Genomic DNA, 20,547 nt, shown 5'->3' on the forward strand with positions numbered 1-20,547 from the left:
TGCCAATTTCTTTGGGTGTCCTTTAAATGGTGGCTTTCAACCTTTTAAAATTACAACCTATAACAAAAGATATGTTTTCTATCCAAATCTAGTTAATGTACATAAATACACACAAAAATGTACACATACTTTCAAAAACAAGTTTTATGAAACCATACTTACCTTTACACTATATATATATTTTGATGTATTCTATTTTTAAAAAACAAACAATCTGCTCTCCTAAGTCACAAAATTGATTTCATGATTCACTATTTTGCTGTGATCCACTGTTGGAAAAACATGGCTTTAGACTCATAAGCCTTGTTTGATTTATACATGCAGTGTGTGTGGCCTCAGTCAATGCCCATACTCATTATTTTTAAATATGGTGGTAATATGAAACATACAATCCAAGCTTTCAAGAAAGTTTTCACTGAAATATATGTTATGCTTCCAATTTGGCATCTTGGGCAGTGTTTTGTTTGTGTAAGTTTTGCACTAGTTAGCACAAGTGAATGAAATGTGTTATACAATCTGTTGATAAGGTTGATAGTCTTCTCTGAGCCCTTTGAATATGTCATTCAGGGGCCTTCTGGACTCCATGGTTTCTGATCATGGACCTCTTAAACTTACTGAGAATCACTTGCATGTGATGAATCATATCTCTTTTGCTGCTTTCAAAAGATTCTTTCTTGGTACTGGTTTTCAGCAGTTTAGTCAGGTTGTGTATGGGTGTGGGTCCCTTTGAGTTTATCCTCAAATGAGAATTTGTTGAGCTTTTTGAATGTATACATTAATATTTCTTTTAACCAAACATGGGAAGTATTTAGCCATTATTTTTTCAAATATCCTCTCTGCCCCTTTTCCTGTCTCCTGCTTTTCGGAGATTCCCATAATGTTCATATGCTTGACGGTGTCTCACATGTCTCTGAGATTCTACCCTGCTTCCCAAATCAGATATTCTTGATTAATCCATCTTCAGCTTTGGTGATTCTTCCTTCTGGCTTCACAGTCCTTCAGTTGAAAGCTCTTAGTGAAATTTTCATTTCAGTTACTGCATTTTTTCATTCTAGAACTTCTTTTGTTCTTTTTTATAATTTCCAACTCTTTGTTAATATTCTGTATTTGTTGAGACATTGTTGTCTTATTTTCCTTTAGTTCTTTAGATTTGGTTCCTTTCGGTATTTTGAATATATTTATAATAGCTCAATTAAAGTCTTTTTCTAGTAAGTCCAACATCTGGACTTACTCAGGAACAGTTTATGTTGATTGCTTTTTTGCTTTGTATATCTCAGTTATTTTTTGTTGTTGACAACTGAAAATTTTAAATAAGGTAGTGTAGAAACTCTGGAGATCATATCCACTTCGCACTCACTCCATTTAGGGTTTGTTGTTGCTTCTATTTGTTGCTGTTATTGTTACTGCTGTCCTTGGTTGTTTAGTGACTTTCCTGAAGGATTCTTTGTTGTGTGTGGCTCCTGAATTCTCTGTTTGGTTAGCTTCTAATCAGCTAATGCCTGGACACGGGTTTTCTTAAAAGGCTTGAGCCAATAAACCTTCCAGCCTCGCTGAAGGGATCTGTTTGCATGTGGGTGATTCCTTCAGTTCTCTGAGGGGAAGTTTACATAGCTTTTGCTTTCTGTTTACACAGAGCTCCAAGGTCAGCCAGAGATAAGGGATTAGGGCCTTCTTGGTCTTTCCTGGGCATACATGCAACTCTGCAAATGAATATGACCTTCTAGATTTCCAGGAATATGTCAGAGCTTTTCAAATCCCCCTAGGATTATCTCATTTCCATGCTGCTTCTTTCAAGTTTTCTAGTCTATTTCTTGTTAGCTGCAACTCTTATCTGTAGGTAACTACAGCAGATGCAGTGTTAAACAATTGCTGCTGTTTTTTTCCCCACAAATGCCCCTGAGGTGAAGGCTGTTCTCAGTAAGCAAGCCCCAAGTCAAGTAGAATAAAGTCAAACTCTGAGTGGAGGTTTCTGATGGAGCTGCCAAACACGTCAAATAATGACAGTTCTCTTGGGAAAGGAATTTTAGGGAGCTCCAAATCTGTCCTCCCTCTGCCAGTGGCTGCTAGGATGCTGGTTTTCACAGCTTGCATGATTATGTAGCTCTTGGTCTTCACAGCTACCCTAGAGTAGAGGAGGGGGATGGAAATAAAGTCCATTAAAATTTGCTGTCTTTAGAGAGATTCAACGTTTTTCTATAATAAACACTCTTCAGATTTTTTTGCAAGCCTTTTCTTAATTTTCAGAGTTCTCAAAAAGTTGATTTTGACAATTATTGCTAGTGTTCTTACTACCTTTATGGAGGAACAAATTTTCAATTGCCCTTCTTCTGCCAATTTGGAATACTGTCCTCTTCTTTTCACCTTCCTTTTAATCTCTGTTACCTAGAGTGATAGGAAATGGTAGACAAACTCACACACTGGTGTAAGACAAAACATCTCCATAGTATATGATGAATATATTCTTTTTTCTACCTTCTTCTTTATGGATCTTCTTTCTTCTGTGCTAGAAAATGTGCTAGGAAGCCTGTGATAGGTATTTATATGAATAAAAAGATGATACCTATTCTGAGTTCAAGAAAATGAGAAAACCTTTAAAATGTTAAAAATTAAAACAGCACCGTCACCACCACCCCCAATCATCTTGGACCAGAAGCAAGATTTGTGTTGCTATGTCACTTCCTTTAAAACAAGAGCTTTAGGACAGACATTCTTCTTGACTATTGTCTAGAAAGTTCAGGGCTGCTAAACCTCATGATGCCAATATTTAATGTTGCTAATTGAAGAAGAGAGATGCAGATGGCCCAGGAGGTTCATTTTTATCCCCTTTCTATTGTTTAGCAAGGAGGTTTTTCAGCAGATCTGAGTTAACTCAGTAGAAGACAAGACTGCTACCAGAAACTGAACTCTGAGGCTCCCTCTTGGTATAAAGCCTAGTTCTTAACCAGGAAACTCTATGGTGACAGAGTCAACTATATAGTTCTGATTCCTTTCCCTAAAAATATACAGAGTGTTATGAGACTGGAGTGCTTCCACTGAAACATTTTATATCTAATCTAAACATACCTCTCAAGGAAACTTGTCACTTTGATACTTCTGGACTTGTATGCTTTCCCCCCCAAATAACTCTATTTTATAAATACCCTCCATGATACTAGTGATATATGTGTTCATGTACCAATTACATGATGCTAATCAGAAGAAATAAACATAAATGAAAGAGAAGAAACATTTTTAAGATGCAGTTGTATGTCTTCCAAAATCTTAAGAAAGTCAAGGACATGTATTTCTTGAATGACTAACCTTTACCTCTTAACCATATGTAATTCCTGTTTTTTCTTTTTCCTGCCTTTTAACATAAAGGCTGAAATGAAAGACAAACTCTCTCATTACCCTGGTTTATTTTGGACCAATGGGCTTGTCACTCTAGAAAAACTGTCACAGAGGAGAAGAAAGCTATAAAAATGTTCCATGAACAATAAGGCACATGAATAAGTACTGAGATCAAGCATAATAAAGTATCCCACATAGGTCAACTGTTTCTTAGATTGATGCTATGCAGTGAACAGAATTATGGCAACTTGAAGACCTTAATGATTGGTTTTTACATTTGACTCTTACTTTTGTAGGTCTCTTATTTAACAGACTTGAGTTACTATTTTAACACATTGAGTCCACTTCTCCTTTCTTGCTCTGTTGTAGACATATGCCCAGAGCTTGTTAGGAAGGTATGCCCTCAAAGATAGAAGAACAGATGGATGCAGCTGGCCAGAGCACCCCCAAAGAGAGATGTGGTTGGGCTACTTGGAACGTCTAGTAGGATAGGATTTTTAACCATGTGCTCTATTATCAACAATTTTGCCAGCTAGCACATTTTCTCTTCAGTAAGTCTCCAAACACGAAAATGATGCCACAGTCAAAAACAGTTAACATCTCTCCTGTCCCAGGAAAGAAGCTGTTGAACAGAGCATGTCTCACCTTAGTATTTTTAATAAAAGAAAAATCTTTGTGATATAAGGAATTGAAATTTATGAAAGCTTTTTATGTGCCATGCATTCATCAATGTTATATTATTGTATCCTCAAATCATCCCTATAAAATGCATTTTATTCCCCCTATTTTTCATTATGGAAACTAAGAGTTATTAAAATTTTATCTGTAGTCTCACAACTAGGAAATGTTGGGCCAAGATATGAAAAACCCTTCCAGATTTGCTTGGCTGTGAAACCAAGCAGTTGTCTCTATATGATGCTAAATTGTAGACATCAACCACTCGCAGTGATGCCATCTGACACCCATCCGAGAGTCACAAGACTCTTCCCCAAAGTGATACCAACTCCTGTGAGTGATAAATCTCATCACTCTAATGGTACAGCTTGAGGAAATGAAGGACAGAAAATGTGTTCTTTGGCCACCATGTCTTAATTTCTAATAACACAGAATGCTTAAAACAGGAGAAATCAGAGTGTGATGAAGTGTCCTCAGGCAAGACCTTAAAGATAAGTCCATCAGGTCATGGTAAGGTTTTGGAACAGCTGCAACTTAGAGCATCTTCCTCACTTACCACACTGCGACAATTGACAGGCTAGCTCTGATTGCTAATTACACTCTCTTCCATTACTTTTTATGACTGAAAGATTTGTTTGGTAAACTTCAAAGATATACTGAAGCCAGTAGGGAATTATTCATGTCTCAATTCTGGGTATTTAAGACTCTCTTGCTGGGGTGCTAGCTTTGAGTCCCACTGGTACTGACTTAGTTCCTTAATCTCCTAATTGAAAGACAACTTCAAATAATGTTGCACAGCGTGAGGCTTCAGGAAGGACCCAGGGATAGAAAGGTTTACCCAAAGAGAAAAAGTAAGGAATAGAGTGTCTCTCTGTGAACCAAAGCTCGGAATGACCTCTAATCAATGAAACAAAATGGCAAATAGTATCAGGCACAACCTATAGATCAAAACCACATTGAGATATCACCTTACACCAGTTAGAATGGCCAAAATTAACAAGACAGGAAACAATATGTGTTGGAGGGGATGTGGAGAAAGGGGAACCCTCTTCCACTGTTGGTGGGAATGCAAGTTGGTGCAGCCTCTTTGGAGAACAGTGTGGAGATTCCTCAAGAAATTAAAAATAGAACTTCCCTATGACCCTGCAATTGCACTCCTGGGTATTTACCCCAAAGATACAGATGTCGTGAAAAGAAGGGCCATCTGTACCCCAATGTTTATAGCAGCAATGGCCACGGTCACCAAACTATGGAAAGAACCAAGATGCCTTTCAACGGACGAATGGATAAGGAAGATGTGGTCCATATACACTATGGAGTATTATGCCTCCATCAGAAAGGATGAATACCCAACTTTTGTAGCAACATGGACGGGACTGGAAGAGATTATGCTGAGTGAAATAAGTCAAGCAGAGAGAGTCAATTATCTGGTTTCACTTATTTGTGGAGCATAACAAATAGCTTGGAGGACATGGGGAGTTAGAGAGGAGAAGGGAGTTGGGGTAAATTGGAAGGGGAGGTGAATCATGAGAGACTATGGACTCTGAAAACAATCTGAGGGTTTTGAAGTGGTGGTGGGGTGGAAGGTTGGGGTATCAGGTGGTGGGTATTATAGAGGGCACGGATTGCATGGAGCACTGGGTGTGGTGAAAAAATAATGAATACTGTTATGCTGAAAATAAAAAAATTAATATAAAAAAAACCAGTTTTTGTTTGCAAAACAGAAAAAAGAAATATCTGTCCTAAAGAGTTCTTGGAGTTCCTGTCCTGTTTCTTTGCCTTTCTGAATCCTGTCCCCACTGGATAATACTCAAGATAGCAAAGGGACTTGACAATCATTTCTTGACAATGAGAAAATAGATGTGTCTAAGTTGACACTTCTGCTCCTGACCTAATGATAAATTGTTAGTTAATGGTCATGGTTTTCATTAATAATTATTATAGCACATCAAGGAGAATATATTAATGTAGTCTTAAAAACGTTAAATTTGAGGTGCCTGGAAATGACAAGGAAGAATTGTCCAGAAAGTGCTTGGATATAAATGTAAGGAACTCAGGAATCAATGGGCTGCTGCTGTAGATGTGGAAATCATCAGTATATATTTGGTTGTGGATACAAAGTATGTCCATGGGACCACATAATAGCCCTATTGATCACTTCCACCATGTATCCTAAATTTTAGCTCTAATATTTATCATGTCAATACAGAAAACCTCACACTTCTAAAGCTTTACTCATGCTGTGTTTTTGTCTGGATTGTTTTTAGGAAATTTTACTTCTGTAAACACCAGCTTAGACCAACTTCCTTTTGGGAAGTAATTTTCCAAATACCATTCCCAGCCCAAACAAAACTGACCCTTCTTTTCTCTGTTCCTATAATGCCTGTACATTTTTCCATTAGGGTATTTACCATAAACCACTGTCACAGTTTGTGAGCTCCCCAAAGTTCTTGTGGCCCCTTTAGTTTCTTCCTACACCTCTTTCTATATATGTAGGGACCATGATAAGTGGGTTGTCCATCCATATACAGATGGGTTCCCATTGCCAACTTCTTTAAGCAAAAAAGGGAAAAGACCTTTATTGATGTGTTTTTGCAAGATTTGCCCCATCACCATCCAGCACTTAGTAGGGAACATGATCATTCTTGAATGACCAACACATGGTCATTCTTGTTTATTCTTCTTTTTTAAAAAGATTTTATTTACTTGACAGAGAAGGATACAGCAAGAGAGGGAACACAAGCAGGGGGAGTGGGAGAGGGAGAAGCAGACTTCCTGCCAATTGGGGGGCCCTTTGTGGGGCTTGATTTCAGGACCCTGGGATCATGACATGAGCCAAAGGCAGACACTTAACGACTGAGCCACCAGGCACCCAACATGGTCATTCTTGAAAGAGCAAATTCTTGGGAGTCTCTAGTGAAGACTAAACTCAAGGGTTGAGAACAAAAATGTCAATATAGACACAGTCTAATAATTAACATTATTTTTTTAATTTTTTCAATTTATTTATTTTCAGAAAAACAGTATTCATTATTTTTTCACCATACCCAGTGCTCCATGCACTCCTTGCCCTCTGTAATACCCACCACCTGGTACCCCAACCTCCCACACCCCCGCCACTTCAATCCCCTCAGATTGATTTTCAGAGTCCATAGTCTCTCATGATTCACCTCCCCTTCCAATTTACCCCCACTCCCTTCACCTCTCTAACTCCCCATGTCCTCCAAGCTATTTGTTATGCTCCACAAATAAATGAAACCATATGATAATTGACTCTCTCTGCTTGATTTATTTCACTCAGCATAATCTCTTCCAGTCCCGTCCATGTTGCTACAAAAGTTGGGTATTCATCCTTTCTGATGGAGGCATAATACTCCATAGTGTATATGGACCACATCTTCCTTATCCATTCGTCTGTTGAGGGGCATCTTGGTTCTTTCCATAGTTTGGTGACCGTGGCCATTGCTACTATAAACATTGGGGTACAGATGGCCCTTCTTTTCACGACATCTGTATCTTTGGGGTAAATACCCAGGAGTGCAATTGCAGGGTCATAGGGAAGTTCTATTTTTAATTTCTTGAGGAATCTCCACACTGTTCTCCAAAGAGGCTGCACCAACTTGCATTCCCACCAACAGTGGAAGAGGGTTCCCCTTTCTCCACATCCCCTCCAACACATATTGTTTCCTGTCTTGTTAATTTTGGCCATTCTAACTGGTGTAAGGTGATATCTCAATGTGGTTTTAATTTGAATCTCCCTGAGGGCTAATGATGATGAACATTTTTTCATGTGTCTGATAGCCATTTGTATGTCTTGATTAGAGAAGTGTCTGTTCATATCTTCTGCCCATTTTTTTTTTTTTAAGATTTTATTTATTCTTCAGGGAGAGAGGGGGAGAGAGTGAGCACAGGCAGACAGAATGGCAGGCAGAGGCAGAAGCAGGCTCCCTGCTGAGCAAGGAGCCCGACGCAGGACTCGGTCCCAGGACGCTGGGATCATGACCTGAGCCTAAGGCAGCTGCTTAACCAACTGAGCCACCCAGGCGTCCCTTCTGCCCATTTTTTTTATATGTTTGCCTGTTTTGTGTGTGTCGTAACATTATTTTATTCCGGTAGTTTCCCTTCTAATTTAGAGACTCATTTTGAGAAGTAATCCTTTAAAAAGACTTTAGACTTTAGTGTATTTTCATATAGCTTTCTCTGTTTGAATCTTTAGCTAAGATATGTTTTTCAGACAATTGAAGATGGTGAAATTACTTGTCCCAGGGTATTTTATTTTGTCTTCTTTTGTTTCACTTGTATTGATTTCCTTCCTCCACTACTTTGCAACTTGTTATCCTCAGGTTTGTATCTTACCTCACTGGCCCTCACTTCAGGGGCAGCCGCATTTCAGGAACTATGTGTTATCTGTAATAGGGAAATTCTGTTTTACCTTCCACTGTCAATATATTTGAGTTCATGAAGCTCTCTTTGAAGTCAGTGTGGGTCTCGTATTTAGGACTCAAGATAGCACTGAGAAAGAAGACTAAACTGTAGCCCTTTGAGGGAAACTCACTTAAAAACCTGCATCTTCCTAGGTACCTGGTTCTAGTGAATACAAGTAAAAGATTTCTTTACAATTTTCATGTTATTTTACACAAATCTTGATTTTAGAGGAGTCTACTTTTTAGAGTTAAAATAAGCTAAGTGGTTAATTTTTACTTTTTAAGGAAGAGTCACTGAAGTGAAGGGACAACTGTATTTATTTTCCTTTTCTCAGACTCTTATTTCCTTTTTCCCCCTCTATTTCTTTTTTTTTTTTAATTTCTTTTCAGTGTTCCAGAATTCATTGTTTATGCACCACACCCAGTGTCCATGCAATACATGCCCTCCATAATACCCACCACCAGGCTCACCCAACTTCCCACCTTCCTCCCCTCCAAAATCCTCAGTTTGTTTGTTTCTCTGTATCCATAGTCTCTCATGGTTCATCTCCTCCTCGAATTTCCCCCAGCTCCCTTCTCTCCATCTCTTCATGTCCTCCATGTTATTCTTATGCTCCACAAGTACGCGAAACCATATGATAATTGGCTTTTGCTGCTTGACTTATTTCACTTAGCATAATCTCTTCCAGTCCCATCCATGTTGATACAAATGTTGGGTATTCATCCTTTCTGATGGAGGCATAATACTCCATAGTATATATAGACCTTATCTTCTTTATCCATTCGTTTGTTGAAGGGCATCTTGGTTCTTTTCACAGTTTGGCAACTGTGGCCATTACTGCTATGCACATTGGGGTACAGATGGCCCTTCTTTTTACTACATCTGTATCTTTGTGGTAAATACCCAATAGTGCAATTGCAGGGTCATAGGGAAGCTTTATTTTTAATTTCTTAAGGAATCTCCAAGTTACTACACCAACTTGCATTCCCACCAATAGTGTGGGAATGCAAAGGGTTCTCCTTTCTCCACATCCTCTCCAACACATGTTGTTTACTGTCTTGTTAATTTTGGCCATTCTAACTGGTATAAGGTGGTATCTCAGTATGGTTTTGATTTGAATCTCCCTGATAGCTAATGATGAACATTTTTTCATGTGTCTGATAGCCATTTGTATGTCTTCATTGGAGAAGTGTCTGTTCATGCCTTCTGCCCATTTTTTTGATGTGATTATCTGTTTTGTGTGTGTTGAGTTTGAGGAGTTCTTTATAGATCTTGGATATCGGCCCTTTGTCTGTACCATCATTTGTGAATATCTTCTCCCATTCCGTGGGTTGCCTCTTTGTTTTGTTGACTGTTTCCTTTGCGTGCAGAAGCTTTTGATCTTGATGAGGTCCCAAAAGTTCATTTTCGCTTTTGTTTCCTCTGCCTTTGGAGACACATCTTAAAAGAAGTTGCTGTGGCCGATGTCGAAGAGGTTACTGCTTATATTCTCCTCTAGGATTCTGATGGATTCCTGCCTCCCATTGAGGTCTTTTATCCATTTTGATTTTATCTTTGTGTATGGTGTAAAAGAATGGTTGAATTTCATTCTTCTACACATAGCTGTCTGATTTTCCCAGGACCATTTATTGAAGAGACTGTCTTTTTTCCAATGTATATTTTTTCCTGCTTTGTCAAAGATTATTTGACCATGTAGTTGCAGGTCCATATCTGGGCTCTCTACTCTGTTCCACTGGCCTATGTGTCTGTTTTTGTGCCAATACCATGCTGTCTTGGTGATCACAGCTTTGTAGTAAAGCTTAAAATCAGGCAATGTGATGACCCCAGTTTTGTTTTCCTTTTTCACCATTTCCTTAGCAATTTAGAGTCTCTTCTGGTTTCATGCAAATTTTAGGGTTGTTTGTTCTAACTCTTTGAAAAATGCCAGTGGAATTTTGATAGGAATGGCAGTGAAAGTATAGATTGCGCTAGGCAGTGTAGACATTTTAACAACATTTATTCTTCTGATCCATGAGCATGGAATGGTCTCCTATCTTTTTGTCTTCTTCAATTTTTTTCAGGAGTCTTCTGTAGTTCCTCGAGTATAGATCTTTTACCTATTTGGTTAGGTTTATTCCCAGGTATCTTAGGGTTCTTGGTGATAGAGTAAATGGAATCAATTCCACTTACTATAGCATCAGACTCTTATTTCAAGGATTTTTTTTTTTTTTGGTCTGCTGATTTTTTTTTTCTTTAAGCCAGAATTTATTTTAACATTCCCCCCCCTTAAAGGTCAAAATGGTTTTATGATTTGAATATAAGAGACTATTAAACATAGATATTAAAACATACAATCTTTAGATGTATTTTAATAGTATCTCAAAACTTTTGATTTTCAATAAATACTGGATGTTGTATAGAATTATAAGCCATTTTTCTCTCTGTGTGGTGCACTGGTGTACAGTAAGTGTCTTGGGAAAGTAAACACAAACCCAGAAACACTCACACCAGACATCCACTTGCATGAGATGATCAGTAAGTGTCTTTTTCTTTTTGCTGAAAGAAGGGCCAGCCCACCCTTATTCCCTGAGTATAACAGAGAAGGGTATGGGAGAAGCCAAAGGGGCTATTTAATGAGGAAACTTGTGACAGCATAGACATAAACAATATGACCTAGGGACCCCAACCTAGGGGTCAAAATACAATGCAGAGTGTGGGGGAGAGGATTCTTCCTTTGACCCATGTAACTTAAGCACCCTCAAGTGTCTGGTCTCCCATTGGTTTCCACGGCTTTGACAAGGGGCCTTGAGTGAAAGAACAAGTTTCCCTAGAAACTATGGGTGGGGAGAGGACTTGGAGGTGTCTGTGGTTTTGCAGTTACGCACATGGCAGCTAAGAGCCACTGAACTGACATGATTTCATTTGCACCCACAAACTACAGAGTAATCAATATTGATGTGTTTCCAAACAGCGGTAACTCTCCTTATCTTGGTTCTGGCCCAAACTGAAGATCTCAGTGCTGGATTTGATATCTCTGGTCAGATGTGGGGGGCTATAGAAAGTTGATTTTTGGGTATTCAATTTTGGGTATTAGTTTAAACTTCCAACAACCTATTAAAAAAACAAGACCTGTTAGAAACTATCAACTCTAACCCTTCTGGTAGGAACAAGATCTAGAGCAAAGGTGATGGTCATCCCACCTCCATCCTGCTCAGACCCCATGGAGAAGACTATTCTGGACTGCTTTCATGACCAAGAGGACTATTAATCAGTGAGACTACATGGAGGACTGGGATAGTGAGAATAAGGAAGGCATGCCAGAGGAGGAGTTGCTGGAGAAATTAGAGCTTGTTAGAAAAAAATGATCTTAGGTGGAAGACTATGGGGAACATGTTAATTATAGCCAACTATATCAAGTGCTGTCAGCTAATGAGATCCCATGGGATTGGGAGCAAAAGGTGATTATTAGGAAGTAAGCGGAGCGGCCACAAAATGGAATGGAATATTTTGACAGGTAATGAGTTCCCTGTCACTAAAGACATTCAATTTGATATTAGATGTCCATTTGTCAGAGAGATTGGAACAGGGCCATTGCCAGTGCATACAGTGTCTCTGTGAGAATAGAAAAAGTACTCCCTCTAGAAGGATGCAGCTCTAAGTCAACATGCACAACTAGACTAGATTTCAGCCCCTATTTGTTCCTTTTACAGGGCACCTCCATGCAGAGCAGGACCTGCATAACCCACATGGCTGTGTCTATGATCTTAATATGTTCTTCTCCAACAGCAATCAAAAAAAAGGAAGCCACACAGAATAAAAGAGCTCTCACCAATTAGAAGAAGTTGACTTATAGGAGCTTAAGGAAAGAACTGATTATGCTGAGTGAAATAAGTCAAGCAGAGAGAGTCAATTATCATATGGTTTCACTTATTTGTGGAGCATAACAAATAGCATGGAGGACATGGGGAGTTAGAGAGTAGGGGGTTGGGGTAAATTGGAAGGGGAGTTGAATCATGAGAGACTATAGACTTTGAAAAACAATCTGAGGGGATTGAAGTGGCGGGCGGGTGGGAGGTCGGGGTACCAGGTGGTGGGTATTAGAGAGGGAGGGCACGGATTGCATGGAGCACTGGGTGTGGTGAAAATATGATACTGTTTTGCTGAAAATAAATAAATGAAAAAAAATTTAAAAAAGGAAAGAATTGATCCTTTAAGCCAGATGTGTCCCTCAAGAAACAGAAATAATTTGGGCCCTTTCCTTTGTGGTTGAATTCACAATACTTCACTGCGAAAATGTAAAAGGCTACTGTCACAAGTCAGAATTGACTTTAGAGTAGATGCTTTTTAAAACTGTTTACTGTAGGCTAGAAAATATGTTAAGCACTTGTATAAATTCTTAGCTTAATCTGCACAATAAGTACTAGTATTATACTTACTTTACAGATGAAGTATAACCAACTTGTCTGAGATCACGTTGCGAGGAAGTGGCAAAATAGGTATTTGAATCCGTTATATTTGACTATAAAATTCATGGTCTTTTTCAAAAGACAAAATTATTCTTTAGAAAAAAAGCAAGGTTTTGGGGGGCACCTAGGTGTCTCAGTCTGTTAAGTCTTTAAGTGCAGGTCATGATCCCAGGATCAAGCCCAACATTGGGCTCCCTGCTCAGCAGGGAGCCTGCTTCTGCCTCTGACCCTTCTCCCTCTCATGCTCTCTCTTTCACTCATTCTCTCTATCTCCCCCGTGCCAAATAAATAAATAAATAAATGAAATGGGAAAACAGGGCACCTGTGTAGATCAGTCAGTTAAGCATCTATCTTCAGCTCATGTCATGATCCCAGGGTCCTGCAATCAAACCTCATATCAGGCTTCCTGCTCAGTGGGGAGTCTGCTTCTCCCTCTCCCTCTCCCCCTGCTCGTGCTCCCTCTCTGTTTGTCAAATAAATAAAATCTTTTTTTTTTTAAAAAAAGGTCTTAGAGAGCTCTAACTCAACATCATAATTCTGCATTACTGTAAAATTTTAAGATTTGTAAGGTGAATTAGTGCAAAAGCCGGAATGTGATATGAATACTCAGAGTGACAGTCATCCTTCCTGACTGTCTCTCTGAATATTCTGTCATGCTGGGCCTTGGTTTATGTACCCTGCACCATGAAACTGAAGAAATGGAGAGGTGGTTTTCAGAACATCTGCTTGCACTGTTGCAGCTGTTGTAGGGTCCCTAAAATTTCCCCTCCCTCTGCAGCCGTACCCCTATGAGAACGGCCACAGGTGGCTGCTTCCTCCTTGCACTTCTTTAGCATTCCTGATCTGGTAGAGTTGAACTTGGTAACTAGGCAACACAGCCACGTGACACATTTTTCACTTGAAATTTGAACTGGGCCCTTCAAGTGTTCATTGTGTAAGTGTCAGTATATGTATTTCTCACCTCCCCATCAAGGTGGCAACCACCGTGAGGGGAGAGAGCATAGTTTATACTTTCTAGAAACCACCCCAACTGTGCTTACGTGTAGTGCCTTATACAGAGTTAACTGTCTTACTTTGTCCTACTATTTTAGACTGATTGCAATACATATGCAGCCTGAACTCAACCCATTCTAAGCATGATTATATTTAGAATAACTCTTCCAGGAGCCCCTGCTCCTTAAGTGTTTTTATCATCATCTTCTTGAGAATTTTGTAAGTAAGGACCTACGACTGGATGATCAAGATCAATGTCTTTTCCTCCCTCTTCCTTTGACTGTGAGCAGTCTTCGGCTGCAGTGTTTATGATCTGCGGTGTCTCCCTGAAACTCTCTGTGGTGAGGACTGTCACTCCCTTCTTTTCTTTAGGTGAGACTCTCCTGTTCTTGCTCTGCTTCTACTCATTGGTTTCCTTCCCTGAGAGGCTACAGGATAAGCAGAATAATATGGGGCTCTGCAGTCACACTTAGCTGAAAGTTCTATCTCCACTTGGCAAAATTATTTAGCATCTCTGAGCCTCGGTTTTCTGATCTATAACATGTAGAAAATTGTACCCACATAAATCATAGGATTTACATGAAAACGAAACAAGTTAGGTAAAGCATCAAGACAGACCCTTGGTCTGCCTTGGGTGAGGATAAATTTGCTTTCCCTTTTTTCTTTCTTCTCTATCTCCTCCCCCTTTATTACTGCTTTTCTTCATCTTTCTTCCCTCAGATATAGATTTCCCTATGTATTCGCTCCCTGGATGATCTCATCCATTGTATTCTCCCTGAAGATCATCCCAGCTCTACAGTATTTTCAGTCCTAAAGTCTTGATATGGGTTTTGTTCCTGGGTTTTCAACAATGAATAATGTGTTCCAGGTTTACAAAATGTCTGTTATCTTTCCTCATCTTCTGCTTCTCAAAACAACTCATTTCTAATAGTGCCATGGGCACGCAGGAACAAAACGGAAGCCACACCAGCTGCCCACCCAGCCCCGCAGAGTCTAATGCAGGACCTCCTGAGGGACCGGCATCCTCACCTCCCACCTGCATCATGACTTGGCTAGTCTCCCCTTCATCTCTCTTAGCCAGTTTTTCTTGCTCCCTGTCCCTGGATTGAGCTTCCTGAAGTAACAGCTCCAATCATGTCATTTCCCTGCTCTGTACACTCCCAACAGCTCCCCATCCCCTGTGACTAACGTTTCAGCCAGCCCTTTGGTGAAAGCTGCCACCACTTGGACCCTGTGCTCCCACCAAAGAGGATTGCACAGTGTTCCAAGAACACTCCCTGTGCTCTTTTTTTTTTTTTTTAAGATTTTATTTATTTATTTGACAGAGAGAGATCACAAGTAGGCAGAGAGAGAGGAGGAAGCAGGCTCCCTACTGAGCAGAGAGCCCGATGCGGGACTCGATCCCAGGACCCCAAGATCATGACCTGAGCTGAAGGCAGCGGCTTAACCCACTGAGCCACCCAGGCGCCCTCCCTGTGCTCTTTTCCCTTTGTGTCTCTATTCCTGCTATTTCCTCCTCCCCTGGCGCTCTCCTTCCTCACCAGCCCCAGTCTCCCCTTGCTGAACACGTGCCCACTTGAAAGACCCAGCTCCTAGGTTTTCAGGCTTTTTGATGAAGCTGGTTTCTTTCCTTAGGGTGTTCACCCTTGGCCCTTCACCTCTCCCTGCCCCAACCGTTTCTTCTCTTGGATTCTTCCCTCCTCCCCACCCAGCACTCACTAGTTCAGCATTTTCCACGCTGTTTTATCATGCAACACTTTCTAAGAATTGCAGAATAGAATAAAGTACACAGACGGCACAGAGCGAGTTGACAAACTGATTCATCACTGCAAGAAAGGAGCAGCGCTCAGTCATACTATTTATGAATTTAGAAATGGCTTCATCAAGCTGGATTCTCCTATCAGGTGCATTATCATGTTTCCTCCTCTATTTTGCTTCCATGGCAGCACACCACAAAATGTCCCTCCTCACAGATACAATGTAGCAGAGAAAATAAACCATGGACTTTGTTGATGTCCCTTTGTTTGTCGTAGAAAAGAAAGGTGCCATCTTATCTTTGAAGTCCTCTGTCTTCTTTCTTCTTTGATTTAGGCACCATCTGAGAAATACGTGACTCCACTTTTTAGCAAAACTTCCGCTTCTGAGCCAGAGACCCAGAGCGAATAAGTAGATGTGTTAGTGGTGTTTATTAGGCAAGAAGGGATGAATAGCATCACAAGTAAATGTTACACTCACCAGACACAGACACAGTCATTCCGGATGACGTCTACGGATGGCGCTAAAGAATGCCTCTGCTTCCCACCTCTTCGTGCATCCGGGGTCCTCTCTGTGCCCCCAGATCCTCCAGACGGCACAAATTCCACACCGCAGCACGTGGTTACAGGGTAACAATGACTAGTGACAGTGTTTAGTGTCTTCCTTATGTATACAGCAGTTTTAGATTAAAAAGTCAATAGAGTTCTCACTCTTCTGGCTGTGGTACACTCACTCATGTGTCCTGGGGTTTGGAAAACATCGCCCAAGTAGACTTGTATTCATTTATGTAATTTCAGTTACCGCCTGCCACACCACAAACCTCACATCCTCCACAAGAACAGTACTCAGTTTTGCATTTCTGTAGCTCCTGGCAGTGCTCAGTTGTACTTGGGGTAGAATTGGTGGAAGGGAGGGAGGGAATAGGGAGTCTTAACTAATTCTCATGCCCTTTCTGTAAATTCGATGATTATAGCAAACGTGATACAAGGGAAAGCTCACAAAACCATTGTGCATAAAATTCCTGTTCAAATCAAATGTGAATATAATTTAAATGTTAAGGTTAGGGGTCAGTAAAATTAAAAGGGGTTTTTCAGTAAGATTTTGTAAGTAAGATATATGTTTTTGTTAAACTCTGAGACATACTACAAAACTAGTTACGTAATTACTAGATTGCACATGGTCAAGATCTGCTCTTTTGCTGCCTTTAAAATTTTGTAAACTCGTATGCTAATTAAAAAAAAATTTGTAAATTCCTAATTTATTTCCTGATTTTTCCTCATTCTGGGGCTTAATATTTCCCTTTGTCAAACATCCAGTCTGCTCAGTTTAGGGGTGTGGGCTGGGGAGGTCCGTGGAATGTATTATCCCATGGCGTTAGCATCCTCTTGTCAATTTTGGTCATTACTTCATTACTTACTTTATGTCTGTTTGCTTTGGCCTAAATACAACCTAGAGTTGTTCTCTGGATCCTAGAGAATCTATCATTTCTTCCCATGGGTCTGATTATTTTACATTACATCGGGTAAGTCTTTTTGAAGGAGCTACAGATAATTACCTCACTTTTTTGTGACTCAAGTCACTTATCCCTTCTTAAAGGGGAGAGATGATCCCACTATGAGTGTAGTTTTATGAGATTTGCTTTCAAGCAAACTTAACCCTTCTTTATTTTCTGACTGCCTGCTTTGGTTTTGATAGTTTCAAAGAAAGCATGGAGAAATCATCATATTCCGACTGGCTCGTAAATAACAGTGTTGCTGAGCTCGTAGCTTCCACAGGCCTTCCCGTGAACATCAGCGATGCCTACCAGGATCCTCGCTTTGATGCTGAGGTAAGAGGAATTCTCTGGGTGCGGTTTTAAGGTTCACTTGTCACCCTGGTAATGGTTTGGGGTTGAAGCAAAAGAGGGACATCATATAAAACCACAGCAAGTCCTGAGTTTACAGGCAATTTTTTTCTTCCTGCATCTTTCCCCTGTGATCAGATTTTTAGCATTGCCCACTGTAGAGTACCAGAAAAACTTCCTCTCTACTCTGATCCATGGCAAAATGGCTATCTGTTCTGTATTAGTTTGATGCTGTTTTATAATTGGGTACATTTTGTAGTAAATGTACCCATATACGAGTACCTATATCTTAACTCATGAACATTTTATATTAAGCGTAATTTATATTAAACTATGAAATAGTTATCAATAAAAATGTACATATAACATAGTTATTTTCCAATAAATGCTAGAACAACTACCATGTCTTTTAAAATTGCTCCTGAGAAATGGTAAATTGGTTTGTGTTATTGTTTAATGTTAATTTTGTAGGCACATTGTGCTATATGCAGAATATATTAAAGCAATATAGATTCTGACTTGCAGATGTTTAAATTCTAAATATCTACAATATCATAGAGATAAATTTACATGAATTTATAAAATACCTATGTGTGTGTGTGTGTGTGTGTGTGTGTTTTCAATAAATTACATGTCTTCAATTCTAGATTGTCAAGCTAAGATTTAATGAGTAACAGGAGGTTTTTTGCAAGGAAAATGAGCAGATGTGTTCCAAGCAAGGCTGAGAGAGCATGGGGGCTGAGGGTCTGGAGAGCTGAGGTGAGTTAATGCTGTCAAAAGCACCAGGTAGATAAGGCTGTAAGTGGAAGCAGAAGCCTGATTGTTCCAGGACCTTGGAAGCCACGTTAAGAATGCCCTGTGCTATCCTATGTCTGGGGTGGGCATGATGTGGTAGGAGGCTGCAGTCTAAACTTAACTTCAAACTTCAGCCATGTCATCTTTGCAGATCTCTGCTGGGAAATTTTTAAGTCCCCAAAACTCACCACCTCTCAGTAGCTGCCTGGAGCTTTCTTCCCTCAGGCTATGTCCCCTAGCAGTTTCTATTAATTCTTGAGCACGGAGCTCAGCTGCTCCTACCTTGCAAATCCTCCCACAAACTCTCAGTCTGGGTTGGGTGTCTCTGCAGCGTGCTCCCTTGGCTATCCCAAACTTGACCACCCCTCTATCTCTCTTCAGTTCTGATGCATTATTTCTAAGTTTTAACTTACCTTCCTTGGGAAAGTACCCAGTTGAAAGCTTCTTTAGTTGTCCTCCTTTGTGGGAAAATACCAACACCTTTGTTCTGTGATTGGCAGAAATGCTTTATAGAGGTCAGTATTTGTTTACTTTACTAATATGATTGGGTTAGGACTGATATGACAAAGTTTTGTGTTTTGCTGTGTTTCTTTCTTCCTTGCTTTTAGAGAAAGAATCCTGAAGAACAGATATCTAAACACAGCTTTATGAAGGAATGGTCTCGGTGTCCTATTACTGACATCAGTAATAGCTAAACAAATCTGAAAGTCTTGCTATGCAGAAAAATCATTTGTTGCCAATTCCTTGTTACCAAGTCTTCACATTAGATTAGATGTCAAGGGGTCACAGTTGAGTTCTTTCCCAAATTTTAGCACTAAGTTTGGTATGGATTACTGTTATTCTGCTCTTAGCTTTGTACCTTGAAGTCAAATTCTGGGGAAAAGAAAGAATCAACAAATTAGGCCATTTTAAAAAGTTGGCTATTAAGCCATATGTAAAGATATAACAAAACACAAGGCAGTGAGCACCCATACCCAGTTTAAGACAAGAACATGACTATTACTTGTGAATCCTTATACTGATCTTTCCTAATCTCTCCCCTTAACTTTGCTTGCAGAGGTAAACCTATCCTACTTTAAACTTAACATTCCTTTGTTTTTCTGTAAGGTTTCATTGCATATATCTGAATCTGTGCCAAATAGATCATTATACCTTGCATGTCTCTGAACTTTATATACATTAAATTATACTGTATGTATTCTTCTATGGCTTGCCTTTTCATTTGACATATGTTCCTGAGTCATGTGAGTTTGTAACTCATTCATTTATTTTCCCTGTGCCAAGTATCCCACTGTATGAAGAAGCCTTGCTTTTTTTTTTTTTAATCCACTATGCTGTTGATGGACATTTGGGTTCCATGTTTGGCTGTCACATACATAACTGTTAAGGACCAGTGTCTGTCTATACCTTGGAGTCTGACAGCCTGGGTCATGGGCTAGCAACATCTTCGCCTTCATCAGGGAAGGAAAAATTCTTGTCCAGTCATTGTTCTTTTTTTTTTTTTTAAATAAAAAACAGCACATGTAGCAAGCACAATTCATATCTCAAGAATATTTCTCACTCATAAAATTCAGAGATGTTGGATATGCCATCTCCTTGTGTCTCCAGACTCTTGCCACATCTCTTCCTGATTAGAGAGTGATATAGCCATTTTACATTTTTCTCTGAACTTATAGTCCATTCCAATAAAGCAGCATGCTCCACTGATCTATTAAAAGAACAGTGTGGACTCTTGAGCAGAAATGCAACAGTTACTTCGGTGGGATTGGACCCCAAAATGTTGTGTTTTTATCCAGTAGTTAGAGGCAATGATGCCTGAAGACAGTAAACTGTCTTCAGTGACTATTTAATGAAATCACTTTCTTCCCTCTGATAAAATAAAGCATGTATTTATACCAACATTATTTCTTGGTCTTTCACCTTTCAATCTGCCACATACCTAATCCTGAATTTCAAATGCAAATCTGAAGACACATCATATTTGATTTTTACGTGGTCTCTTTGCATTGTATTGGAATTTAAAATTAAATTTTTATATAACTTTATATATAAATATATAAATTTAAAATATCAAATTATTTATGTTTCCCTTCTCATGGTAAGGGAAAAAATTGGTAAGGAATTAATCCATGTAGATGGAGGTGAGAGTATTCCTGCAAGCATTTAGTAGACATGTCCTACGAATGTGTGTGTGTGTGTTGTTGTTGTGTGTGTGTGTGTTATATTACACCAGAAAAAACAAAATTATTTATCTGCTTAGGCTTCCTCCCTTATCAAGTATATTTT

General features: G+C 39.5%; 1 protein-coding gene across 1 annotated transcript in view; it reads left to right on the forward strand.

Annotated features, from left to right (window-relative positions):
- Window positions 1–20,547, forward strand: part of PDE11A (phosphodiesterase 11A) — a 380,751-nt gene that overhangs the window by 177,679 nt on the left and 182,525 nt on the right. Inside the window, exon 6 of the mRNA XM_082689397.1 lies at window positions 17,319–17,451. Within this exon, the coding sequence (XP_082545523.1) occupies window positions 17,319–17,451 (133 nt within the window). The remainder of the gene's footprint in view (window positions 1–17,318; window positions 17,452–20,547) is intronic.

The sequence above is a fragment of the Mustela nivalis genome (assembly GCF_964662115.1).
Source record: "Mustela nivalis genome assembly, chromosome: 11".
Taxonomy (NCBI): domain Eukaryota; kingdom Metazoa; phylum Chordata; class Mammalia; order Carnivora; family Mustelidae; genus Mustela; species Mustela nivalis.